Below are 27,350 nucleotides of genomic sequence, written 5' to 3'. Positions count from 1 at the left end.
TATTCAGTGCCTAGAGTATACAAATATTATAAACAGCCGACCGTCTGCACGGCCCATCCCCCGGCCCGCGGCTCCCGCGGGTGCGGACCAAGGCCCCCGCAGATGAGGACGAGGGCCTCTGTGGATTTTGAAATCCGTGGGGGTCCTAGGACGAATCTCTCATGGATATCAAAGGACAACTCTCTCTGTATGTATACTTTGTATATGTAATCTATATTTCAACTGATGGAAAGATGGAAACGTAGGCGATGATCTGAGCGGAAGTCAGGGCCCAAGGATGCCTCAGACTGAATCACCGCTCAACACAACGTGGGGACCGAGGGCTCAATCGCCGGTCCAGGGCGGTCCTCTGCTGCCCCCTAGTGGTGGGTAAGGAGCTTGCGGCGCCCCGGCGGTCCGGCTGCCTCTTCTCGTGGCCTTTTGACATCATCACTATCTGACTCGAGAGCATTCGCTCTCACACAGAACCCAAGGTCAGACAGAATCCAAGTCAGGCTGGGAGCTCGGACACAGCTACTTTATTAACTTTTCCAAGGACCTGGATCTGGCAGTTACATTACAGCCAGATCAGAAAAACTAATGTCAATGGAGAGTCTGGAGAGTGTCTGATCTCGAAAGACTCCCCTGCCATCCCCAAGTGCGGGCTCACGGACCATCCCTCCTACCACAGAGAGGACCCTGAGGAATACACTAACGTGGTGACGGGAGTGCGATTTGGGGGGGCGCTACACCCTGCAGTGCGCTGACTGCAGGCGAGAACACGGTCCTAAGGGATGAGAAACGTCGAGTCTGAGGAAGACGGGGACTGGACCTCTGTCTCATCCTCTCACAGGTCTCCCTGGGCTTCGGGAACAGATTCAGTCTCCTTTCCGTTGCGGGACACACTTGCAACATGGATTTCAATTGTGCTGGCATCAGAACCTGGAGAGGAAAAGAGACTGTCACGTGACGGTGCCCGTGTCGGAGAACGTCTTTCACAAGCTTCACAACCGTCTGTATTTAAAAGAGAAAATTACGTGACACTGTCACCTACATGTGGTTAAGTCATTCCGAAGGACAAAAATCCTACAGAATCATCTGGGGCAGCTGACTTGTGACCTCCCTTCAGGGAGGTCCACCCCGCCTCCCTTCTCCCACCCCTCGCCACTGCGCAGCTCACCGCATCTCAGCCGAACCCTGTGGATGCTGCAGCCCAAACGGACACAGACTGTTGACACGGGGGAGTTTCGGAGCCCTGGGACATGCTGTCCAAGGGGCCCGAGATAACTTCATGCACTGTGGTGACGGTGGGCACAGCTGCCCCAGGGCTCACTCGGGGGCAACAGGGCTCCGGGGTTGCCCGGCCACCTGCTCTCCATTCCACGAGGTGCCCCAAGGACTCCTCTTACTAAAACGTAAGAGGAGGGATGTAGGTAACAATCAGTAGAGTGAAAGCAAACATCGCTGCAGCCAAAAGAGTAAGCCTGGAGGTCTGTTTATTAATCATTCCAACAACACGCCTGCCTTCAGAAGGTGTGGGAGACCTTTGCAGCAGATGTCAGAATTGTGCTTTCTGCGGATATCACTCCACAGATACCCAGGCTTGCCTGCTGGGTGCCAGGTTCTAGGGTGTGTGTGTGTCACGAATACAGCGAAGGAAGACGCAGAGAAGGGTGGCCTTTTCAGCTGTGCGTGGGGCAGGTGACTGCCCTTCAGGAACAGCTCCATATCGCAACTCCCTCCACCGAGAGGCCCCGCTGATGGCTGCAGTCTCCTCCCCTCATGTCCCTCTGCTCTCACAGCCTTCAGGCACACGCCTCTCTTACACCCAAGCTCAGTGCTGCCCCAGGGCCTTTGCACATCTCTCTTCCTGCCTGCAGAGCAGTGCAGATTTTCTCATGGCTCACTCCCACCCTGCATTCAGGTCTCACCTCACATGTTACCTCCTCCTCAAGGAGGTGTCTGGGACGCCTATCTAAAACCACTCTCCTGCCCCGTTTGGACGTGTTGTTCTTCGCAGCACTTCTCACTGCCTTGAACACCATACAGTTCTTTGTCACTTTCATTCACAAATGCTGATATAATAGTTATTATATAATCATATGGAGAGTCTCAGTGGACAGCGCATCTGTCTACCTTAGTCACCACAGTATCTGTAGTGCCTCAACAAGCCCCCGGCACGATAAACTAACGTTGAATGGCTAAATACCGTGGGGTCACCGCCTTGACATCCGTGGGACACGGCTATGGAGACTAACGTATAAACACCGGCAGGAACAAGCCCGCAGTAAGAAGAGCCACATGCAGAGTTTTAGAGGATACTAAAGGGGAAAAAGGCCGTCGGCACTCTGTGGGCTTGGAGATGCCTGGGGAAGCCGGAGCTACAGGAAGAGGTGACGATTTTCCCCAAGAGGAAGCAAGCGCACGGTCTGCCACGTGGCCAACACGCCACGGTCACCGCCACCACCCAGACCCCACAGCGGCCTGCGCTGCGAGAGGCGTGCGGCCCTGAGGCGAGTCCGGGAGAACGCAGGTCGGAGGGAGCCGCCCCAAGCGTGAAGAGCCCACCACGAGGCGGGAAAGGAATTCAGAAGACGGGGGAGGGGCCGGCATCGCGGCTCTGGGCCCCGAAGCCAGCTCGGAGGAGAGGGCGCGCTGCCCTCGGGGAACCTGCGCTTCCGGAAGCCCAGGCCGCGGCTGGGGAGGCTTCCGGAAGACACTGCCGGTTCCGGAACCGCCTTCCGGCCGGAGGGGTTCACTGGCACTTCGAAGGCTCGGTGTTCTCTCGGCGTCGCTCGCCGTTCAGGAGCGCGTCCTGGGCTCGTGCGAACTTGTGTGCGATTTCTGTGGTCTTTTCAAAAAGCCTCTGGGTTGGAGGGTCACACGGGGGCTCGTGATCAAGGCCTGGTCCGTGACCTGACACTTTAGGACACATTCTGCCCCCTTTTTCAGAGTTCCTGCTTCCTTCCCAGTCCCCTGGGGCTCCACGGAGGAGACCCCTTTGTGTCACAACCCTGAGCGTCAGGCGCCAGCGCCGCCGCTGCCGCTGAACACACACACACACACACACACACACACACACACACGCCCCGCGCCCCTGGCCCCCCAGCCCCGCCTGCGCCGAGTTGGCCGGGTGCTTGCAGCGTGGGCTTTCCAGCAGGCCTCCCTTTCCATGGGTTTTCTCGTCTGGTCTTAGAAGTCTCTGAGAAGCAAATCCAAAGAGGCCATGGTGGGGGTGAGGGGCTAATTCTCTATCGGTGCACGTGCACATCTGAGTGTGCGCGCAGGAAACGCAGCTGCCAGCGACCTCCTAGTGCCCAAGGGCCGAGCGCCTTCCTAGCACCTCCCGGCGGGGAGCCTTGCAAGCCCAGGCAGGTTCTCGAGGACTTCCTGGCTGCACGCAGACCTAACATTTGGGAAGGCATGTTGGATGCCTCCGGTGCCCTCAGCTGTTGCTCTTGGATCCCTTAAAACCTCGAGGCCCTAGATCAGAAACCCCAGCCAGGTGGTTCGGATCATGGGCCACGGAGAGCGTACAACCCCTGGGCCTGCGTCCCCTTCAAGGGGTTGCAGTGGGTCCAGCCAGCCCGACAGAGTTGGAGGCCCGGTCCCACACGCCCCTGGCAGACGCAACCCACGGCGCCACCTGGTGTTACGTGGAGGCGCAGCTGACGGCAGAGAGAATCCCAGACAAAGAATGAGGTGTATGAGAGAGAACAGAGAAATGGGGTCGGTGACGGGGAAGTGTGGGAGAGAACGGGGAATTGGGGGAGGTGTGAAACTGTGATGGAGGCTAAAGAGATGTGGGAGAGACGCAGTGGTGGGAGAACGGGTACTGTGGGAAACGGCAGAAACTTGGCGGGGCGGGGGAGGTACGGAATTGCCAGGCAGAACAGAGAATTATGGGGGAAAGAGTACTGTGGGAGAGACTGGCCGTTGTGGAAGAGAGGCATTGTGAGAGAGAACTGTGGGAGATGACGGGCAACTGTCAGAGAGAAGGAATTATGCTGGAGAACAGAAATCTCTCCGAGGAAAGGAATTTGGGGCGCGGTGGAATGCGGTAGCAAAAGGAACTGTAGAAGACAGCAGATTTGTGAGAAACCATGAAGAATCCAGAATTGCGGCAGAAAAATGGGAAACTGGGGGAAGAGAATTGTGGGAGCAATAGGGGGCTGTGGGAGAAACACAGAACCGTGAGAAAATCAAGGGTTTGCGGGAGAGGATGGAGAATTGTGGGAACAACAAGGGATTAGGGGAGAGAAAGGGCAATTGTGGGTCAGAGGGAATGGTGCAAGAACTAGGGTATTGTGAGAGAGACAGGGAATTGTGGGAAAGACACTTGGGGGGAGAGAAAAGACGTGCAAGAGAGAGAGGAGACATACAGTTATGCCCCCTCACTTCCATCCACTGTGTTCTGCATAGGCCACAAGCTTCCTACCTGTGGACACACTACATGTGCTCTCTTCTAACGACAGCCTTCTTCCTCTCCCCACATGCCCCGCGTCTCGGCCCTACCCCACTGACGCAACCCTTATCCCCTGTGGTCCATCTTGTCCACAGCCACACCCCTATCCCTGTGGCCACGCCCCTCTCCTTTGCCACATTAAGGGAAGGCCTGTTCTCATCAACGCCCCTCCCCGCCAGGCCTCTGCCTAAGACACGCCCCCTTGTGACCACGCCCCCCCAGCTCCACTGCCGCCCCGCCCTGCCACCAGAGCCGTGCCCCCTGCCGGTGGGCAGGGCTTGGGGGAACCTGGTCCAGGGTGACGCTGAAGGCTAGGGGAGCAGACCTCCTGAGAAATACAGCCCCCAACCCTTGAAGGCAATGATAAGGTTAAAGTATCCATCAGATCCTGAACTTTTCCGTTGTGAGCACAGTGTCCCTGTTAGAGAAGGGCCAGAGGTCTGACACTACGCTTCGTAAAGCTCATGGACAGAGGAAATAATATTTTAAGGTTTTCTGGTGCTCACCAGATAAAAACCAACCAGGTTTTTGCTTATTTGTGAGAAGTACCCTTTGTTCTTGACTTTTAGTCCCAAGGGAAATTCTGATTCTTCATAAAGATGCGATTTTGAACGAAGCTGTCACAGAGAATTACACACAGATCCCCTCAATCTTAGCTGTTGCCATGGTCACGAAGCATGATCGTCCAATCAACTCTCCCACGACCATTCACTAGGCTAGTCCTACAAGCAAATCTGAGCGCATCTCTCCACTGAAAAACCTTAACTGGCCTCTCGCTGGCCACTAGATAAAACGCAAACTCCTCAGCAGAATCTGTAAAAAAAAACCCTTCGTTATCTGTTCCCGACCTGCCTCTCCAGCTTGCCACAAATCCCACGCTGTGGCCACCCCTGAACCAACGTACAGACATTCTGCCCTAAGTCTCCACACAGGGTGTCCTCCGGGCTTCCTCCTCTCCCATCAGTCTGCGGTGCAAGACCCAGTCTGAACATCACCTCCTCCAGAAACCCTCACCCATGCGCCAACACCAATGGAGGCCCCGCCTTTTCTCTGTTCCTTTAACGCGTCAGACTTTTTAGGATAAAATACAGTATTGTCTTTACTTAACCGATGCTTGCAAGTTTCCTACCTGATACTTCCCAGGGACACTCACAATCCACACACAGCGCCCCCACCCCTCAGCTAAAATGCTCTTGAGCATATTGCAGAGGCTCGATGAATATCTGTTCAAACTCAGCTGACTTATGTCAAGTACCTAGTAAGTGCCAGACACCACGTCAGATACTTCCTATCGGAGGCTCGGTGTAAGCCTGTTGGCCTCGAAGGGAATCCTAAAGTAGGAGATAGAGGCTTACGGATATCATAAACCAGTCAAGCTTCATCTTAACCAATGCAAACAGGCAGAAGCCGAACTGTATTTACTGCTTCGAGTTTGTATCTCTGGGCTTTTCTCCCACATGTAATGGTACTTTCTGCATTATGAGTAGCTCCCTACCTTTACTAAAGAGACTAAAAGCAAAGTGGCTGGAAAGGAGGAGAAAGGAAACAGCCCAAGACCAAGCCAGCCGTATCTCCTTTCCAAGATTTCCACTGTAGACAGGAGGCTGCCGTTTCCGGGGGGTTCTGGCAGCAGCGTATACAGCCTGTGGCATAAGAACAGGCATCTCCTGCGTGGGGATCATGCCGCCCTGGGCTTGTTTCCCGACACGTATCCACGTCGTTAGCCCAGATTGCTCTGCCTTCATACTTTAAACACAGATTGGAAATGTTCACGGACTCTTTCATTCTATGTCTCGCCAACAGTTGCTCCATGCCTCCGCTCAGGTTATGAATATGCAATGGGATTTATGTGTGCTTACGAGAGTGAGCACTTACGGGATACCCTCTGTGTCCCAGCGCTATTTAAGCACGTAGCACAAAGACCTCTTTAATCTTATGAAAGTCACTGTTGTTAGCAGTGATTAAAGGTCAAGAAATACTAAGTGAGGTGTGCAGGAAGGGCCAGTCCTTAGCTCACTCGGAGGAGGGCCAAGATGGACAGTCCCGCCCCCAGAAGCCACGAGCCCTTCCGGGAGGTGCGTAGCAAGTCCATTCCTTATACTTAGACCATATGTCACCTTGCTTCTAACAAGCTTGACAAATGTTGCTTTTATTCAAAGAAAGTGCTTACTCATTATAAAGTCTTACTAAAAAAAAAAATGGTTAAGAAGATCTCAACTCTTTTTTTCCCCAGCTCTTTTGAGATATACTTGACATAGTACCCCAACGCTTATGTTACTAAGAATTCTTTAAATCTTATGTCTAAGAAGTCTTTACATCTTATAATTAATTACTCTTAGGCCTTTCAGAACTAATTTCCCGTCAAAAATGTGTAATTTAACATAATTATTACAAACGACTATTGGGCCCTTACCACGTGCAGTGGTCAAGCAAGACGGCACATGCATCACAGAGTGATGCATTCTGGTTAAAAGCGTTCTCAACCAGCCCCCAGTGTAATGAAGTGGGAAGGGAGGGGGGCTTCAGGGCCTCAGTGGGGACAGAAGGAGGGCGTGGGGTGGCCTCCTCCCCATGCAGCATTTGTGGGAATCAGCCCCCGACCCCCAGAGGAGGTGCCGCAAACACGTGTCCGCTCCTTGTGAAGCATTTCCAGTCTTGTTACTCAATGCTAAGAGCAAAATGTCTGCTCAAGAAGAATCTTTCAAGGGAATAAAGATCTGCATAGACCAGGGATGGTAAAATTAATCAGTTATCGTAAGCATGACAGTCCCTGAGGTTTAGTTAGGAATAAGGATCATAGGTCTAGTGATTATTCTCTCTCATTACCCATCTTGATTAGAACATGAATGAGCTTTTTGTCATAGTAAATTCAGAATACAGAGCAAATGATAAATTATAAGGTTACAGTGTGTTTAATGAAAAGTACATACAGTAGGTTTATGTATATCTATAAATAGTATACAGGAATATATAAATATAAAATGTGTGTAATAGGTTTAGGAGATGGCAATCTTTACAGAAACATTACTTGGGCCTTGAACTTTCTTCCTCCTTATCGGCTGGGTTAAGAGACATAACCCCAAATCAGATTAAACAGGAGTTTAAAAAGCGGACGAGTTTGAGGACCACAGTGCTAGAGTCTTGAAATGAAAAGGACAGATCAGAAGAGCCAGCACGGGACGACCGGTGTGTGATCTTAAATGTCCCCGAATGAGGCAGAGAAACCAAGCTGCAAGTAAAAGCTACAGAGAGAGGTCAGGCTGTACCGTTCACTGTCTTACAGCAAACGTTTCCCGACGGGTTTGAAGTGGCGGTTTATCTCGTATTCAAAAGGCCGTCCAGCCCAAGGTGGGGCCAGTTCTAATCATTACAAGGCTACGGCGCTTAATAACCAGAGGAAAGGAACCAGTGTCACAGTAAAAGGAGAGGTGGATGACGCGATGTAGGACGAACGCCGTCACTTTCCACCCTCGCCTTGAAGCAGGTTCCAGACATCAGGACAGAAATGATATGCACCGGCCACGTGGCCGTTTATCAAGCATTTCCAGGGGAGCCAGGGGCCCCCGCCGTCCGCCGACCTCGGCGGAGGAGGGGCTCTTACCTTCAGACAGCAGGCTCAAGGCCTCGTCGGAAGTGTGCCCGCCGGCCCGCACCTGCTTCCCGGCAGCGGGGCTTTCCCGGGGCTCACGGGAGCCCCTCGGGGACGGGGGACCCCGCTCGGCGTCCGAGGTGCTCATCGACTCCCACTGGATCTCCTTCCTGGGAGCCTGAAAAGCCGGGCGGCAGCCCGTCCAGCCGTAGAAGGCCAGGGACATCAGGAACCCTTGGGCTGGATTCAGCACCCCCTGGCAGGGAGCACAGAGAGACACGGGTGAGTCGGGGCGGGACGGTGGCAGTCAGGGCACGGGGCGCGCCCAGGGTGACTCTCGGGGCCCGCTGGGCTGGCCTCACTGCGACCTGCCCCGCTGGCTGGTGTGCGGTGACACAGAGATCGGCTGGAGGTGCTGGGCCCTCAAAGGTGCCTGAAGACACAGGAGGTGAGGTGGGGAGAGGAGCTGAGTCAGACCAGGCCGCGGACGGGAGAGGGAAGGCCCCGGGCCGGCCCGGCGCCAGTGGCCATTCTCTCTCGCAGGGACTCGGGCCCCGCCCCTCGCACCCCTGGCAGGAAGTGACTGCACCAAGGCGCCTGAGCCTAACAGGCAGCCTAGGAAACTTTGCTTACGTGGGGTCCCTGCACGGGACCACAGCACGGGCAGCGGGGGAGGCAGTGAGTGCGGGTCTTATCCTCCTGAATCGGCTTTCCCCCGACTCTGAAGCAACGTACGTTTTAATTGTGTAGGGCACCGTGCAGCTCTTCACTAACAGCTCGTGCATGGGCTTTTGTATTTGGAAATGCAATATAATGCAAACCTTGAGGGCAACTACCCGTGCTCTTTCCACCGTATTATGATTTTGTGAATTTCTCGCCAGTAGCTTTTCATCCACGTGGTACTAGGTAGTTGAAATCAGTATAATTTTTAGATCTTGCATTTTGCACTCACCACTAGATTTCACAATTGCCATTTTTTCACATTGTCATCTTCAACATGGGCTTAACATTCCTCAAGATCAAAGACCGTCATTAACTTAACCACCCCCTTTTGTTTAAAACAGTGGGGGTTACCTATAATGCTTTATAATTACGGATAATGTTATAAGCAATGCCTACACCCCTACGGTTTTTTCAGTCTGAAACATTTCTTCAAGAGAAAGTCCCAGATATTTAAAATCTGCCTGAAAGGTTTGATTCACCTGCCAAGTTGATTTACCAGAGTCATATCCATGTAATAACGATCCCAACACTGATGGAAATAGCCAGCTCGTGGGCCAAGGCCAGATGCAAGCACCCCAGGAACCTATTCAACTCCCTCCGTATTTAAATAACATATAGATCATACTTCTGAGTGGTTTCATCCCTTCTGTTTTTTTGTTTTTTTTTTTTAGGAAGAACATTTTAAATTAAGATGGACCTACCATCATGAACCACGTGGTCTTGGCCGCATTTCTGACCTGTTTCAAAGAGCCTCCGTTGATATCTGGTTGCATTTCAAGATAGAATAAAAGGCTTTCATTGATGATATTCGACACCCAACTGTTAGAAAGAAAATGGCCCACATGTGAAGAGAACATGTGACATAATTCATTTTTAACGCTCGGGGTCAGGGACCAAGCCTACCGAGACCTAGAAGTCCTGGGGCGGGGGCAGTGCCTGCTTAGCGGCAAGGAGGACGCAGCACCCCAAGAATCTGACGGAAGAGATGCCACCCCTCTCAGCCCAAAGCAGAGACCAACAGATCCTTCCGATGGTCTCACTCAACACCACATGAGGTGGAAGGTTCTAGCACATGTCAAATAACCCAGAGTTCATCCTTCCTCTGAAGAGTAAGCTAATGTTTTGATGGAGACCAAAACAAATCTTGACATTTTATGTCTGAATTTTTTGAGGTTATTGTTGGCAGGGAGGTGACGTTTGAAACCACAAGCTCAGTGTATTTTTAGAGGGAGCTAATTTACGTCTCTCGTAGGAGACTGTCCAGACAAACGTGCTCACATCAGATCAATTATTAACACCGCAAAGGTGTGCTGTGTCGTGTGAAGCATTGCTTCACCACAGCAAAGTGTTTCCTGATTCCAGTCGATTTTGCATTGGTTACAGGTCTATGCCCAGCACACCCACTTGAAACGCTGGGGCAGGACACCTGTGGCGGCGGGAGGAGGCGGGAGGGGGGGGGGGAATGGGGGATGGGTGGGTAGTTGAGGACAGGAAGATTGCTCTCTACCCTTCTTTTTTATTATTATTTTTATTTTTTTGGCCGTGCCACGCAGCTTGTGGGATCTTAGTTCCCCATCCAGGGATGGAACCCATGTCCCCTGCGGTGGAAGCGCGGAGTGCTAACCACTGGACCGCCGGGGAAGTCCCACTCTCTACCCTTCTTGCCTGAGCGGTGAGTCATAACACTAAAGATGGGCCCTTGCCCTTGTATCTTGTCAGATACAGGAATCCTGGTGTCAAGACTGATGCAGGGACTTCCCTGGTGGTCCAGTGGTTAGGACTCGACGCTTCCACCACAGGACGTGCGGGTTCGATCCCTGGTCGGGGAACTAAGATCCCACATGCTGCGCGGCAAAAAAAAAAAAAAAAAGGCTGCTGCAAATGGGTGATTTAGAAGGCACTTGATCTGCATGCTACCCCCAGCGATGGGGCGAAACTCTGGAGACATATAGTCGGGATACATCAAAACTAAACTCGGGACTTTTCGTTCTTAGGGCTTTTTACATAGTTTGAGTAGATGTGAATCTTTCCAGAAGTTCACGGATGGTAGACTTGCCTTCCTGTCTCGCAAGCATTTCCTCCAAGGGCACCTAGCACAAGTTTCAAAAATTTCCTCTCCAAAGACTCTTCCCTTTGGAACTTGCAAGTCACACTTGGAAAAGCAAATGACAGGCGATTTGCATTTCCCTTCCCAGCGACAGTTTTAAAAAAAGAAGAAAGGTTACCAAATAACGAAAACCAGCATTATTTTGAAAAATCGGGTCTTGATCACGTCTCCCATCCGCCTCTCGTTCTCCGTGTAAACTCCTTGTCTTCCTTTCAGTAAAGAGGCCACTGTGAAGAGCAGAGGGGAACAGCACGGAATTTCATTATTTACGTTTCCCGCGTGCAAAGGAAGGGCGGTGAAACAGATGGGAGCTCGGAAGCCCAGCCAGGAGAGGGTGAAGCCCAGCAAGACCCCGCCACGCTTTCCTCACCACCTCCACGTGGGGCTTCTCGGAGACTCACGGGAATATAGAGTTTTTAAACGTTTACTATGAAATCACTTTAGATTGACACAAGATTTGCAAAGACAGTACCGAGAGTTCCCGTATACCTACACCCAGCTGTCCCCAGAGTTAACGTCTTACACAACCATAGTCACATGGGCCACCATGGAGAAATCAACACTGGTGCAGTGCTGTTAGCTACACTCTGAATTTTACTAGTTCGGGAACTATATTTGTTTGCGGTTTATAGTTTTTACTATAAAAATAACGCATGCTCGCTATTTTAAAATGTTGAAAGATTTGCCATTTTTCCTTATAGACAAGTTGGAAAATATGAAAATGTTTAGAAAAGAATTGATAACCCATAGTTCACCCAGAGACCACCACTGTTAGCATCCTGGGGTGTTTCTTTCCAGTCTTTTTTCTAGAAGTCACTTTCACTTGTTTGATGTAATCAAATCACTATTTTTTAATGCAATTTTGTTTAAAAAAAGTTACATTTAATAGACTAGTTTTTCAGGGGGAGGGGTTTTTTGTTTTTAATTTTTCTTGGCATGTAGTTGATTTACAATGTTGTGTTAGTTTCAGGTGTACAGCACGCTAGTTTTAAATGCAGATATGCGAAGAGAGATCCAAAGAGCTGCACTGATTTTTCTCTCCCTAGTGGTAGAGCACTTCACTTGGGTTAAAGTTCTACAATCCACAGCTGATCATCAAGTGACCTTTCTGTTAAGGTGTGTTTCTTTCTTCTCAGTCTGCCCGTGAAGGACCCACAGGGCGGCCTGAGGGGCCTGGAGACTTGCCGCAGGGCACGTTTCCTTGAGGATGGGATGGGGGCTGGGATGCAGGTCCCCTGCCTTGGCCTGGAGGTCTGTCCAGTGCATTCTGTGACTCACAAGGTCCCTCTCCCCCAGTTCTTCCTGATGCATTTGACTCACTTCCTGTGCTCTCCTTCCTGTTTACTGCCCAAGTGGGAGAAGACACAGGCCCAGACATCACGGGAGGGCCCAGGCTCCCAGGACGGCTCAGTCCACATCCGTCCCTTCCCCTCGGCTGCCCTTTCCTTTCCTGCTTCCGTGTCCCCTCTGCAGTTTCCCAAGGCCACTCGGGTCCTCTGGGGCACGCCAGTGGCAGACTCAGGATGAGCCCAGACAGACGTGACCGGCCCCCCGGTCCCGGCTTTGAGCTAGCAGACGTTGGCCAAGGACTCGTACAGCCCGTAAATGAGTAGGCTCGCTCCCTCTCGTTTATTAAGCCCCCTCACTTTCCCCAGCTGTATTCCGCTCGTCTCTGGAGGATGGCAAAGGAGGCCCGTGGTCCTAGATGATGATCAGAGCCCGCGGCCTGGGGCCGTGGCCGTGGCCTCGCCGCCCCGCACCCCGAGGACTTCCCTGTGGTTTACCTGCAGTCACTGTCTTTCGGAAGAGGATGGGGTTGGCCACAAGGACGAGGAGCAGAGGCAAGTATGTGGTGACGTAGTGGGGGACGGCACGCTCCAGACCCCGCTCACACCTGAGGGAGGAAGGCCGGTCATTCTCAAAGAAAACACGAAAACACGGGGCTTTGCCTGAGATACGCCGACTTATCTGGAAGTCGAGATAAGAGGACCAGATCGAAGAGGGAAACACACAGATCGGCTTCTGACTCTGCCCGAAGGAAGCCTGACTCATATCTCACGTCTGCAGACAAGCGATAAATCACCGAAGAAAGTGCATCAATCATGGATCTGTTTGTCTCGTAAATCAGGGCGCTTTTAAAGTTCCCCGCTGGGGAAAGGTGAAGAGGGGAAGAGGCTCTCTGGGGCGGTGGATTCCCCCCCGCCCCAACTCCCCCGCTGGGTCTCTCCAACAAGTGGCTCTCTCCCTACTTGTCTTTCAAACAAGACAAAGGCATTGCAGGGAGCAGCCGGGTTTTCAGCACTTACTGCGCATGTGCTAAGCCTGGCCGCCATCGCACTTACTACGCATGTGCTAAGCCTGGCCGCCATCGCACTTACTACGCATGTGCTAAGCCTGGCCGCCATCGCACTTACCACGCATGTGCTAAGCCTGGCCGCCATCGCGAATAAGGTCCAAGCTCTGTCCTCGACCAGCTCAAAATACCCAAGCCTCACACCGCACAGGACATCTGTCCTCATGGTGACAGATAATCATGTCAGTGGTTCTCTACAGGGAGAAGGACCAGGATTTCTACTGACGGGTCTCGAGAATCATCCGTCGCCCCAGGACACGGTGGAGTGCCTCACACAGGTATGCTAGCAAGGTCGGGGCTATCAGTTCACAAACACATAGTGCAGAGGAAAATGGCAAAGAGGAAGAGAGAATCCAAAGCAAAGGGGATGTTGCCCCGGCCCGACCCCAGAGGGGGTGGAAAAGCAGAGGAGGGAACAGCTCCTGCCTCCACGGGAGGCAGGATGATAAAAATGCCAGTGTGCTCTCGTTTTCATATGCACGAGGCGCTCACACCAGAGGGGAAGGTGGCTGAAAATGCATGAAAACAGCTAAGAGAAATGCAGTGCCCATCTTTGTTGCCTTAAGGATGGCAATGCCGCCCGAGGACGGTGCCTTCTTTTTGCTTTTTTCGTCTGTGTGTTTTGTGTTTTATCCTGAAAGCCGTATTTTATTGGAGTATGGTTGACTTACAATGTTGTGCTGCTACCTTCTTTTTAACAGAAGCTTTCCTCTTCAGCTGTGAAAGCTCAGCTGTGGTCTGGAAGGGCTTGAAGGGAGGAAGGGAAACGAGGGGGAAGACATGAGATTGGGACGCCCATACTGAACGTAAGGAACAAATGAGGGGGGGGGGAGCCCGCAGAGGGCCAAGGGCTCTGGGTCGTCGTGGGCTCTGAGGATGGATAGGAGGAAGGATGGATAGGAGGAAGGATGGAGATGCTTCAGGGGGGCGGCCTCGTGGAGACCGCGGGGCACCTTGGCGTCCCTAGTGCCCTGCAGCAATGCCTCCCTCGCGCTGAGACGCGACGCCCCCAGCATCTCCCAGGTGGAGGCCAGAGATAAGAACTCCCTTTCCAATTAGGCACATCCCTCTGTAACAGCTGCTGACTCTGTATTTGTCCTCTTAGGGTTCCTGGGGAGAGTGGACGGTTCGGAGGGGTCCACACAGAGGCCTGGGAGGAGTCACAAAGCAACAGCAACATGCAGACATGTGAGTGAGTGGCGACAAGAAATCGAAAAAGAAGGGGCAGAAACGGTCTACACCACAGGTCAGCAAACTTTTTCTGTAAAGGAGCAGACAGTCAATATTTTAGCCTTCAGAACCCTCGTAGCCTCTGTCAAAACTACTCAGCTCTCATGCGTAAAGCGGCCATAGACCATACATACACAAATGGGCATGGCTGTGTGCGAATAAAGCTTTATTTAAAAAAGCAGGCAGAGGGCCAGATCTGTCCTGAGGGCTGTGCTGTGCTGATCCCGGGTGTACACTGCCCTGAAATCACAGAGAGACAATGTCCAACCTCTGTTCTTCAGCTTTCCATTGAAAATTAGAGTATATATCCTTGGAGGGACCTGGAGGCTTTACAAATGGTTGCACTGATGGGGTTTTAAACTTGAAGAAATGCCTGAGACTATTTCAGAGGCCACATCGCCCAGTGTCTATGTGTTCAGAACAGCACAGGATGGAGAGAGGTGAGAAAGTGCAGACAGCAGAGGCTTAAAAGAAGCTCGTCAAGAGTGAGCGACGCTTTGTGTCTTCCAGCCATCTCCAACTCATTCTTGGGATGTTCAACTCACCTGCTCGCCCAGAGGAAGCTGGTTTGAAGAATGAAAAATAAGCAGTGGGCGGGGGAAGGCTGTGTCCGTCTGGAGGGGACAGGCCTGGAGGCTGGCACACAGGCTGGTACAGGGGAGCCGTGCCCCCAGCTCTGCATCCACACCATGCCCAACACCGACCCACACGCATGGGACAGGCAGAGGCAGGGACGCTAACTCAGGGTGACAGCCACTGTGCTGTCTGCTGCACAGATCCAGGACGATGGCCTGCCCACCCGCTCAGGGTCAGCACCCGGGCGTCTCCTGCAAGAGAGGCGGGCGGGGGGGGGTGGTCCAGGCGTCGGGGGAGCGGGCTTGCTGGGAGCCCCGGCTTACCTGGCCACGGAAGGGTAGTACAGCATGAACGCTCCCTCTACGCAGAGCAGTGCGGCCAGGCCCCAGGCCATCATGTGGTAGAGCAGGATGGTACTGGGGGAGGAAGGGGCAGAGGGGCGGCCACGCGTGAGGTCCAGCACTGACCAAGCCCCGAGCTCCGCGAGCGGCAGGAAGACGCACACAGGGCGGACCCTCGGCAAACGGCTGCCTGACTTTGCCTGTGAGGTTTTTATTTTTCCTCTGATTGAGGTGAAATTCATATAACATCAGACTCACCGTTTTAAAATGAGCAACTCAGCGGCATTTAGGACATCTACAATGCCATGCAAGCACCACGTCTGTCCAGTTCCAAAACATGTCCATCCCCCCAAAAGGAAGCCCGGGGCCGTTCAGTGGTCTTTCCCCCTCATGTTTGCGCCCCCAGCCCTGGTAACCACTCATCTACCATCTGTCTCTATGGATTTGCCTATTCTGGACGTTTCATCTAAGGGGAATCATACACGACGTGGCCTTTTGCGTCTGGCTTCTTTCCCTCAACCTAAGGCTTTCAAGATTGAGAGGAGGGCACTCCCCTGGTGGCACAGTGGTTAAAACTCGACGCTCCCACTGCAGAGGGCCTGGGTTCGATCCCTGGTCGGGGAACTAGATCCCACATGCATGCTGCAACTAAGAGTTTGCATACCACAACTAAGGAGCCTGCATGCCACAACTAAGGAGCCCGCCTGCTGCAACTAAGGAGCACGCATGCCGCGACTCAGGAGCAGGTGAGCCACAACTAAGGAGCCCGCCTGCTGCAACTAAGGAGCGCGCATGCCGCGACTCAGGAGCAGGTGAGCCACAACTAAGGAGCCCGCCTGCTGCAACTAAGGAGCACGCATGCAGCGACTCAGGAGCAGGTGAGCCACAACTAAGGAGCCCGCCTGCTGCAACTAAGGAGCACGCATGCCGCGACTCAGGAGCAGGTGAGCCGTAACTAAGGAGCCTGCCTGCCACAACTAAGACCTGGTGCAACTAACTAACTAAATAAATAAATAAAAGATCGAGAGGAGCGAGGCACGGGTACCTCACAATTCCTACTAAGTGCCTGGCTCCCACAGTAAGCACGCAGCTCCTGGCCTCTGTCCTTCCTGAAGTCACCTCCGTACCTAATATGCAAGCGTCTTAATGCTCAGTCCAAACCAAGAAGAGGGTCTCTAAGAAATGGGTGTTCAAATTCGACGTTCCCGGACAGTGGGGAGGTTTCCTATGTTGTCCCCCGAGCCCCCATTCCCTGCATAGTTCAAATTCTCTCATTGTTGCCATCTCCTTCCTTCATCTCTGTACTCCCACGCACCCCACCCTGTCCCCCCGAGAGATTCGAGGCAGCCAGCCTTGCAGGTGCAGCCTTGCAGGTGGGGTCAGGGCAATGGACCACCTGAGCCCGGGCAGAGCTGCCTCGCTCTTCCAGGACAGCCTTCGTTTGCGTCTTCTGTGCGATGCGACGGGGCCCGGGGCTGCTCCCTCAGAGGTGCCCGCTGTCACTCAACTCCGCCAGATGGGACTTCCCTGGTGGCGCGGTGCTTCACAATCCACCTGCCAACGCAGGGGACACGGGTTCGAGCCCTGGTCCGGGAGGATCCCATGAGCCTGTGCGCCACAACTGCTGAGCCCGTGCGCCACAACTACTGAAGCCCGCGCACCTAGAGCTCGAGCTCCGCCACAAGAGATGCCACCGCAACGAGAAGCCCGCACACCGCAACAAAGCGTAGCCCCCGCTCGCCGCAACTAGAGAACGCCCGCGCACAGCAACGAAGACCCAACGCAGCCAAAAATAAATAAATAAAGTAAAATTTTTAAAAAACCCCAAAACACCGTCTGCCAGACGCCTGGCAGAGAGTGCAGCCCCTGGCGCATCAGGACTTCAACCCTGCAGATCCGCCGTGGGGACAAAGGGCGTGGCCAGGGATGCAGTGAAGGACGCCCGTCTACGAGGAGACGGGGAAAAGAGATGGCCCAGAAGGGCATATGCTTCAGGGAGGAAACACTGCATAGCCGGCCCGCTGCGCAGCCACGCAGACGCGGCTGCACCTTCGCCGCCCCTGGCCCTGCTGGTTCTGGAGCAGCCCTGCCCTGCCCGTCCGGCTTTGGGAGCACGTGGGGGTCTGTCCTGCCCAGAAGTTACAGGCTTTGCAGGACACTTGGGAAACGAAGGAGCAGCTTTGTGCAGGGGCTGGGCTGTGGCAGGGAGGCATCTGCGTTCCAGACGCCAAGCCTGCGCTGCAGCTGGTGTCATCTCCTGGGTGGGAGGGCGAGGCCAGCTCGCGCTCCCCGAAGCCCGGCCCTCGGTTCCCGGCCCCCACTCCGGCCCCAGATGCCCGCGAGGGGAGGAAGTCAGACCCGGGCTGCGGGACCCAGGCTGCAGCCGTGTCAATAACCGATACAGCCAGAAAGCCACACCCATGTGGCCGTGATGGATCGATCGGCCCCGGCTGAAGACCCTCGTCCCTTTTTCTGACGGCAAGCCAGTTTTCACGTGCAGGCACGCGAAGGTCCCCGCCCCAGACCCTCTTTGCTCTCACACTCTCCTTTTCTTAGGGCAAGCAGCGCTTCTCCCGGCATCTCAGGCGCCTGCCGGCATGGTTAAAACGTGCGTCTCCCGCACCTGGAGCCCAAGAGGCAGTTTACATGTTAACTTTCAATCTGCCTTAATGACATTTCTTAGGGAGAATTCTCCCCTGCCAAAGGAAACAGCTAAACGCTGGAAGGATCTAGAAGGGAATGTGGAGTTTAATCCAGCCATACCGGAGAAGTCTGGCCCCCTGCCTGGGAATTCCTCGGGACCCCTCTCCACCGGCTGCAGGTTCTTCCTTGCCACCTACAGAATCCACCCCGCCCTTGGCTCTGGAGACAAGCTGGCGATTCAGAGAGGGGCTCCAGAGGCTTCTGGACCCACACGCTCAGCTCTGGCTCCAAACCACGCAGGGCTGGCCCCTCAGAGACCTCAGCCTGGGAAGCGTGACCTCTGCTAGGGTCGAGGTCGGGGCTGGGTCTCCGTGGCTGGAGAGCACCCGTCTTATTTCTCTGCTGTGTGCCCGCTCCTTTTTGACGGGAGAGCCCACTTCACTCCCGACCGTCTTCCTAGCCCTGGATCCCTGCCCTGGCTCTTGCCCTGGGGAGGCATCTGGATGCTTGGCATCCCTGGAGGGCGGCCTCCTGTTTGGTGGGCGGGTCCTTGGAAGCCTGGCGTCCTCTAGTCCCTGGACGTCCGCAGACTTCTGCCTATCCTAACGCCAGGCTTCAAGATGAATTCCAAACACCCGCCGGGGTGTGAGGAGGGCTTCCTGATTGCCTGTCCTGGCCTCTGAGGGCTCTGTCTGTTCTCCGGGTCCAGAGAGCTGTCACACGGCCCTGTCCAACTCCAGTCCCTCACGGGTGCAGGTGCATTTCCTGTGACAGCAGGAGACATACTCTTCTAGCTTCCGTTCAGTGCTCCAAGGTTCCTCTTATCTCCACAACTAACTGGTGGTCTATGAGACCTCTAATGGTGTCATAGCTCCGATCCCCCCCAAACTGAGTGAGGGAACCGTCACACTTGCACTCAGCTTCAGGGACAAGGTCTCCTCATGCTGCTTGCTGCCTACCCAAAGTCATTCTCCCTTTTTTCCTCAGTAACAGAACCTGGACGTCATGCAGAGCAGCAGCACGCTTGGATAATCAACTGTATTTCCTACCTCCTCTTACAGCTAAGTGTGGACCGAAAACTAAGTTCTGGCCAATAACATGAAAATGTTATCGTTGTGTTAAAACTCCCATGGACAACAGGCCTGCTTAAAACAGCTCCCTGCTTAAAGGGATCTGACTCAGGGGACAACAGGCCCCTTTTGCATTGCCCCCTACCTCCTTCCTGTTTTCTGGAATGCTGATGTGATGACTGGATCTCCAGCAGCTACACTGGGCCATGATACCTTGAGGATGGAAGTCACATAATAGAATGGTGGAGCAGAAAGAGAGAAGGAGCTTGGGTCCCTGATTTCCATCATAGGAGCCCTAGATTGCCTACCTCTGGCCTCTTTTAGCGTGAAAGAGAAATTCCGATCTTAAGTCACTATTGTTTTATGTATTTTATGTAGCCAAAACTAATTCTCACTGATATACCTGGTTGGCAGCCCTTAACCTTAACTAACTATCTTCCCTACAGAATTTTCACAACCCAGTATACCTCGCTTTTGTATAGATGTGTAAGAGCTTGGGAACTAAGGAAAAAAGGTAGAAGAAAGAAACCCAAAAATGAAGAGAGTACTAAATTTCAGGCCAGAGAGACAAAGTGAATGATGATATGATATACGTAAGGGCTACCGAGGATTGTAGAGTGGTGACTCACTAAGACTGCCCAGTGTAGTCTATAGCCTTACTATGGTCTTTATTTGGTTACTCACGTTGGTTTTAAAAGTGAATTTATTCAACCAGCGGTGCTGGGGCAACTGGATATCCACCTACGAAAGAATAAAGGCGGACCTATCCTCACCTCCACACAAAAATTAATTCAAAGATCTAAATAAAATTGTTCAAACTATAAAACTCTTAGGAGGAAACAAAGGTATAAATCCTTGTGACCTCGGGTTAGACAGTGGTTTCTTGGATGACAGCAAAAGCACAAGAAATAAGAGGGAAAAACCACAAAACTGGATTTCATCAAAATTAAAAACTTTTATGCTTCAAAAGATACCATCAAGTAAGTGAAAAGACAGCCTGCTGAATGAGAGAAGATATTTGTAAATCATATGTCTAATGAGGTACTCGTATCCAGAGTATATAAAGAACTCCTATAACTCAATAATAAAAAAGACAAACAGCCCAATTAAAAACTGGAAAAAGGAAGCAAAGAGATATTTCTCCAAAGAAGGTACACAAATGGCCAATAAGCACATGAGAAGATGCTAAACATCATTAGTCATCAGGGAAATCGAAACCACAATGAGAAGCCGCTCCACACACAGTAGGATGGCTAAAATCTCAAAAAACCAAACAAACGCACAGAAAACAAGTGTTGTTGTCAAGGATACGGAGAAACTGGAACCATTAAACATTGCTGGTGCAAAGGTAAAATGGCCCAGAGTCTTTGGAAAGCAGTTCAGCAGTGCCTTATAAGGTTATACAGAGTTACCATATGACCCAGGAATTCGACTCCAAGGTGTATACCCATAAGTATGTGGCAAAAACATACGTCCACACAAACACCTGCATACAAATATTCATTGCAGCATTATTCGTAATAGTCAAAACAATAGGAAAAAAAAAAACAGTGGAAACAACCTAAAAGTCCAGTGACTGATAAACGGGTAAAATGCAGATAGCGAAACAGTGGAATATTATTCAGCAACGCACAGGAATGAAGTACTGATACGTGCCACAATATGGATAAATCTTGAAAATAACAGGCCAAGTTTAACCAGCCAGATACAGAACGCCACGTATTGTATGATTCCACTTACAGGAACTGTCCAGAACAGGCAAGTCCAGAGACAGACAGTGGATGTGAAGTTACCAGGAGTTGCGGACGAGGCTAGGATGGGGAATGACTGGTAACCAGTACAGAGATTTGGGGGATGGATAACACGTCATAAAACCCAATAATGGCTATGGTTGCACAATTCTGTGAATATGCTCACAAACAATGGATTTTAGACATTTAAACAGATGAACTTTATAAAGCTATTTAAAAAGAAGAAAAGCAAACGAGGGCTCCATGCAAAGGGGACCTAATGGAAGTGGACCACGCACTTGGTCGGCGACACATGCTTCCTGGGCCTGGAGCCAGGAGAGCAGGACCCCCGCCGCGCCCTCCTGCTTCTCCTCGGCACGTAGGTTCTCTGCGTTTCTGTCTCCTCCATAACGTGCACGTTCCAGCTCCAACCCCAGCTCCCAGTTACTGAGCGCCTGCTACGTGCCAGGCTCCATCCACAACCATCCACGGCTACTATCACATTTGCTGTTCCCAGGAACCTCCGGAGGTGGGTACTGTTTTACAGCTGAGAAAACGCAAGTCCAGAGAGGTTCAGCAACTTGCCAACGGTCACACAGCTAGTGAGTGACAGGGCAGGAATTTGAACCCACCAGGACCAAGGCACTAACCCTTCCTGGGTTTCTCCCAGGCAGCCCCTGGCAGCTCCAGAACTCCTGGGCTTCATATTTAGCATACTGTATCAATACATACATCTAAGAACTTTTTTCCTAAACCTTTAGACCCATCAGAATTTTTTATTTTCATGCCAATTCTTTTTTTTTTTTTAAGTCTTTGTCCTGTTCCAAATATTTAATTTATTGAAATACCGTTTTCAGGGTTTAAAACTCCTCAGTTTTTTTCTCGGTAGGGGGCACCCGGAGAAATCCTCGGTATTTCTATTGTGCCTTCAGCCTTTTATAAAAATGAGCTGGCACAGATGTTTCTCGGTGCGGGGGTCAGCTGAAAGGTTCTGATCAGCTGTGTCTGCCGTGCAGAGATGGAGCGCTCAGCGGTGTCTCCAACATTCCCTCAGGCAACAGACTAGGGCAGAAGCCAGCGGGCTTGCTCTGAATACCTCAGTCCCGCCGACCTCCGGACCACCAGGTAGGCATCGACCGCATAGCAAAACAGCCACCAGAAGCAGGAGCTGTACAGCAGCTGAATCCACATCTGTAATCGGGAAGAGCCAGCATCAAAGCTCCTGGACATGGGTTCCAGACTGCCCCGTCCGTGAAATGAGCCAGCAGACGCCCACTTCCGCTGACGCCACGGGGCAGCGCGTGAAAGCCCTCCGGAGAGGCCTGGAAGCCCAGGCTGGGATGTGGCCTGGGACGGGCGTGTGCCTTGGTGCTCTGTCTGCTCAGCTGCACCGGGTCCAGAGAGCCCTGCCTTGTGCTATGCTTGCGGTCAGGGAGATAAAGGGCTCAGGTGTGCAGCTTGGCCTGGCATGAAGGTCTTTGAACGAGAAGCCCTTTTGCTGAGGACCAAGGAGGACAGGCAAGAAGGAACTTCCCGGTAGAAGGAAGTGGGGGGGGGGGCTCCGTACGGTAGAAGCAGCACGAGATCTATATGCTAAGACAGAGGCTCCATCGGGATGCAGCTGGGAAGCAACAGAGGGGAGGAAGGGAGAGATGCTGACAGTTCTGGCACAGAGGGCGGGCTCCACAGGGCATCCGTGTCCTTTGAGGTCATTCACTGGAGTGTTAACTTGGCGGACAGAGCAATATGTATGAACACATTGCTATATTTAAATATATATTCTGTTAAGTAAATACATCCAGTAAATCGGTAACTTGTTTCTTCTTTTTTTGGCCAGCTGGTTTTGATCGTGGCTGGATCTAAGGTAAGGCCTGGATGTGTGTCTAAGGGTGGCGACGGGGAACGTACCAGCACAGTGGTTCTAAAACTGCAGTGTGGGTCAGAGGCCCCTGGAGGGTTTGTTAATCACAGACGGCCCGCACCCCGGGGTCCCCGGTCAGCGGGGTGAGGGCTCTGAGCACGTGCATTTCTCAGAGTTACAGCGGGCTGGCCGGAGGCACGGGAGCACGCTTAGAGGACACCGCGTACGGAAGCGGGGCAGAGGGGAGGGGCGGGGCCGGCCAGGGGAGGGACACTTACCGCACTCCCCATGCAGAAGGCGGCGGGCCACACGTCTGTCCCGTTCACGGCTGAGATGTCGTCCACGAAACGCGGGAACCCTAACCACACCGTAGACCGGACTGTGACACCTAAGGGAGAGTCAGGTGATGCTTTGTATCTGCTCCCAATGCAAATCTAAAGGTGACTCGTTGACTCTGTAAAAATGATGGATGGATGGATGGATGGATGGATAGATAGATAGGAAGGGAAAGAGAAAGATGTGAGGGAGACAGGGAGGAAAGACACACACGCTGGTGTGTGTAGAGAGACAGAGAAAAATGTAAGACTCAGACAGTAATTATTATGGTAGTGGAGCAAAATCCCAGGCACTTTGATGTTAACTTCAACCGCCCTTATAGCCACACTGCTGCCCCTAATGTCGTCTCTTTGTTTATTTGGCACCAGAAGTGATTATGTGAGTAACAATTTCTATTTCTTGGCTATATTTTTAATGTCCAAATTAAGTAGTCCTCACATAAAAAAGAATGATTGAAAAGGCACATTCTGAACTTTAAAAAGATAGTTCTTTCATTCTTTAAAAAAAAAAAAACATTTAAGGTTTTCACAAGTTAGCTCTTGATAATTACTTTTGACATTTATTATTTGTGAGTTTTCCTTGCTATTTGACCCAAATGTCTAATTCTCCTCAACACAGTATACACACCTAAGGCATTACATTAGGGTTCTTTGTTAAGTAATTCGATAGATCGCCTTTGTTTAAGCATTCACTATGTAACACACTGCTCGAGGGGGCCTGTGAGCAGTACAGAGTTACACACTAGTGTAGTGTGTGTATTTCACATACAAAAATATACACTGTGTCACATGCTACCAAATATGCACTGTGTCATATACTACTAAAGGGGGACTGTGAACACTGAAAGCCTAAGATATAGCTTCTCATTCTTTTTTTTTTTTAGTACACGGGCCTCTCACTGTCGGGGCCTCTCCCGTTGCAGAGCACAGGCTCCGGACGCGCAGGCTCAGCGGCCACGGCTCACGGGCCCAGCTGCTCCGCGGCACGTGGGATCCTCCCGGACCGGGGCACGAACCCGCGTCCCCTGCATCGGCAGGCGGACTCTCAACAAGTGCGCCACCAGGGAAACCCTAGCTTCTCATTCTTAAGCACAGGTAACAAAAATAATGCTTTGCTTTCACATAGTGCTTTGTCGTTTTCAGTACAGAGCTCTGCTTTGAGCTCGATAAACACTTCTTTTTTTTGTATCTATATGAGGTGATGGATGTTTACTAAACTTGTTGTGGTAATCATTTCATGATAAATGTGTTATTATGCTGTACACCCTAAACTTATACAGTGCTATATATCAATTATATCTCAGTAAAACTGGGGAGGGAGTTCCCTGGTGGTCTAGTGGTTAGGATTCTGTGCTTTCGCTGCCGTGGCCCAGGTTCAATCCCTGGTCAGGGAACTGAGATCCCTCAAGCTGCACGGTGTGGCCAAAATATATATATATATATATATATATATATATATATTTTTTTTTTTTTTTTTTTTTTTTTTTTTAAACCGGGCGGGGGGCTTCCCTGGTGGCACAGTGGTTGAGAGTCCGCCTGCCGATGCAGGGGACACGGGTTCGTGCCCCGGTCCGGGAAGATCCCACGTGCCACAGAGCGGCTGGGCCCGTGAGCCGTGGCCGCTGCGCCTGCGCGTCCGGAGCCTGTGCTCCGCAACGGGAGAGAGGCCACAACAGTGAGAGGCCTGCGTACCGCAAAAACAAAAACAAAAAGACAAAAAAGTGGGGGGAAAAAAAGCACCCCGTGAGATAGGCATCCATATTTCTTACTTTTCAGCGAGGAGGTCTGGTCACCAAGCCTTCCCCTGACTCCTGTTTTCACTCATTTGCCCGCAATGTCATGCACCTTCCTTCTAAAGGCCAAAGGATATACGAATATTATTTTGCGGACCCTCAAAAGATGTTTGGGTGCAGCTCTATTTTCAGATATTCAAGTTACAGAAACTAGATTATGAAGCTGCTTTTCCAAAATGCTTTAGCAGAATCAGGAAGAAAGCCAATTTTAAATTTTATTGTCCTGCACCAAATTGATTTTTATCGCTATAGCTTCCTGTCTTACTCCTCGAGTCTAAGAAAGTGACTAGAGGTTCCATAGCATTTATCTGAAGCCAAGATTCTTGAGTGTCTCCAATCACACAACCAGGAACAGGAGAGCCAGGCCCTGGCACCCACAGCCACCTGTGCCCAGAGAAGCACTCAAGGTGCCCCAGAAGCTGCTGCCACCACCTCACGGCAGAGCTGCGGAAGGCACTTCAAATACCACCAGCAGCCTTTCCTTCAAAAGCAAACGTGACTGAAAAATACAATTCCAAAACGCCAGCACCTGTCAGCCAATTACAAAACATGGACAGTATTCGGATCCTGATTCGAACAAACCAATTGTAAAATAGCATTTATGAGACACCTGAACATACACCAGTGATATTAAGGAACTGGTTTTCATCATTTTGGGGTGATAATGATATCTGTGTGATATATATGTTTTTTTAAAAATTCTTATCTTCCACAGCTATATATTGAGATTCGTGTGGGTGAAATGATATAAATTCTGGAATCTGCTTCAAATTAATCCAGTGGAGAGTGGGATACGGGGACGGGGTATAGATGAAGCTAGGTGATGGGTACAAGGCGTTTGTTATACCGTCTCTCTACATTTGCATATGTTAAAATTTTTCCAAAATAAAAAACTTAAAATGCTTGGCAGTATCTAGCATAGAGGTTTGTACAATGTGCCATGCTAGAGTTGAAAGCAGGGGTCAGCAAAGTCTCTGTAAAGGGCCAGAGAGAAGATATCTTAGGCTCTATGGGCCATAGTTTCTCTGTTCAGCACTCACTTCTGCCCTTGTAGGGCCAAGATGCCCCCAAACAGTGCACAAGTGCAGGGCATGACTGTATCCCCATAAGACCCCATTTACGGACGCTGACATTTACATTTCATGGAATATTTACATGTCAGAAACAGTCTTCTTCTTTAGATTTTTCTAAAAACACTTTAAAATGTAAAAACTTTCTTAGTTCCTGGGCCATAGATGAGAGGCAGCAGGCAGGATGTGGCCTAGAGGCTGCAAGTTTGCCCACCTGTGGTATAAAACCCAAACTTAAATAGATAAATAAACAGTAAGTAAATAAAATTGTAATATATATATATATATATATATATATATATATATGGGTTTCTTCCTGATTCTGCTAAATCATTTTGGAAACGTTTGTGTGTGTGTGTGTGTGTGTGTGTGTGTGTGTGTGTGTGCACGAAATATTAACTGTTAGTCTCTCACTAGTGGTACAATTAGGGATGCATCGTGTCTTCTGGGTGTTCCTTCACAGCACCGTCTAAAGTTTCCCTAGCAAGTGCAATAACAAATACATCAAAGTGCTTAAAAAAAACAAAAACACCACAATGGTCCCCCCGAAGGAACTTTTACCGACCCTCTTGTATCGCCCAGTCCCCTGGTCGCCCGGTCCGGTCCCTGGGGAGACGCCCTCCCACCCGTGGGCCGGGCGTCCTTAGCGGCGCGGCGACCAGGTCCCAGGCGGGGGCCGCGCGCGCTCATCCACGGCCCCGGCCGGGAGCCACCAGCGGGCCGCGCGCCCTGAGCCGCGCGCGCGGACGGGTCCCCACCCGCGGGCGCGCCCTCACCCAGGCAGCCGAGCAGGTCGCAGGCGGCGGCGGCGCGCAGGATGCGGGCGGAGGCCGGGGCGCGGGCCGTGGCCGGCGCGGAGGCCGAGGGGAGCCCGGGGCCCGCGCGCCGGCGCCCGGGCAGCAGCCGCAGGAGGCCGAGCGCCAGGTGGAGAGCGCCGCTGCCCAGGCACAGCGCGTGGAAGGCCCGCGGCTGGAAGCTCAGCACCAGCTGCGTGGCGGCGTCCCGCGTGGCGCAGCAGAAGGTCCCCAGGCGCGGGGAGGCCATGCTCCGCGCTGGGTCTGCGGCTCGGGTCTGCCAGGCCCCCGGCGGCCGGCCCGGGTCATGTGCTGGGCCGGCCCTTGGCGGGGGGTGGGGTGGGGCGTCATGTGCCCCGGGCCTCTCCGCAGCCCCCGCCCGATCCCCCGCGCTGGCAGTCAAGGCGCCAGGCTCGCCGGGAGCCTCGCGCCTCTGCAGACGCCACGAGGCCTCACGAGGGTGATGCTTGGTCGGGGGGGCTGGGGGGGGGCGGGGGAAGGAGCGCGCCGGGGTGGGGAAGTCAGCTCTCTCCCCTTTCACCAAGGCCTTCCCGAGGGGAGGCGCGGGGCGTTGTTAATTCTCCAGACTCCAGAGCCCCCCCCAGCCCCCTTCCCCACGACACCGCCTTCTCATCGTAACTCACAAGGAAGCCCGCCTCGTGCCAGATCTGCCCTGTGTGGGACTCGCACG

General features: G+C 52.2%; 1 protein-coding gene and 1 long non-coding RNA gene across 2 annotated transcripts; one reads left to right on the top strand and one right to left on the bottom strand.

Moving 5' to 3' along the window:
• Positions 1-503: 503 nt before the first annotated feature.
• On the bottom strand, positions 504-26,924 carry GPR143 (G protein-coupled receptor 143). Its single transcript, XM_059050124.2, has 9 exons — positions 26,642-26,924; positions 22,946-23,055; positions 21,903-21,997; positions 15,346-15,438; positions 12,648-12,757; positions 10,982-11,090; positions 9,458-9,575; positions 8,046-8,289; positions 504-921 (listed from the first exon to the last, which is right to left on the bottom strand). The coding sequence occupies exons 1-9, from the start codon at positions 26,907-26,909 to the stop codon at positions 827-829; spliced, it is 1,242 nt and encodes a 413-aa protein (XP_058906107.1). The 5' UTR covers positions 26,910-26,924; the 3' UTR covers positions 504-826.
• LOC136793356 (uncharacterized) lies at positions 14,423-23,036 on the top strand. The gene is made up of 3 exons (XR_010838554.1): positions 14,423-14,462; positions 22,644-22,670; positions 22,962-23,036. It is a non-coding gene; the product is annotated as an uncharacterized lncRNA (long non-coding RNA).
• Positions 26,925-27,350: the final 426 nt, after the last annotated feature.

The sequence above is a fragment of the Kogia breviceps genome, chromosome X (assembly GCF_026419965.1).
Source record: "Kogia breviceps isolate mKogBre1 chromosome X, mKogBre1 haplotype 1, whole genome shotgun sequence".
Classification (NCBI taxonomy): domain Eukaryota; kingdom Metazoa; phylum Chordata; class Mammalia; order Artiodactyla; family Physeteridae; genus Kogia; species Kogia breviceps.
Note: the sequence above shows the minus strand (reverse complement) of the source record. Positions and strands in the feature narration are given on the sequence as shown.

Excerpts from the sequence above, each read along its gene's own strand:
- GPR143 (XM_059050124.2), bottom strand. The coding sequence starts at position 26,909 with ATGGCCTCCCCGCGCCTGGGGACCTTCTGCTGCGCCACGCGGGACGCC. Across the intron at positions 15,439-21,902 it reads CGGAGGTCGGCGGGACTGAG|TACCATCCTGCTCTACCACA; the intron begins GTATTCAGAGCA and ends TTCCTCCCCCAG. Across the intron at positions 9,576-10,981 it reads ATGCTGGTTTTCGTTATTTG|TTGGGTGTCGAATATCATCA; the intron begins GTAACCTTTCTT and ends TCTTTCTAACAG.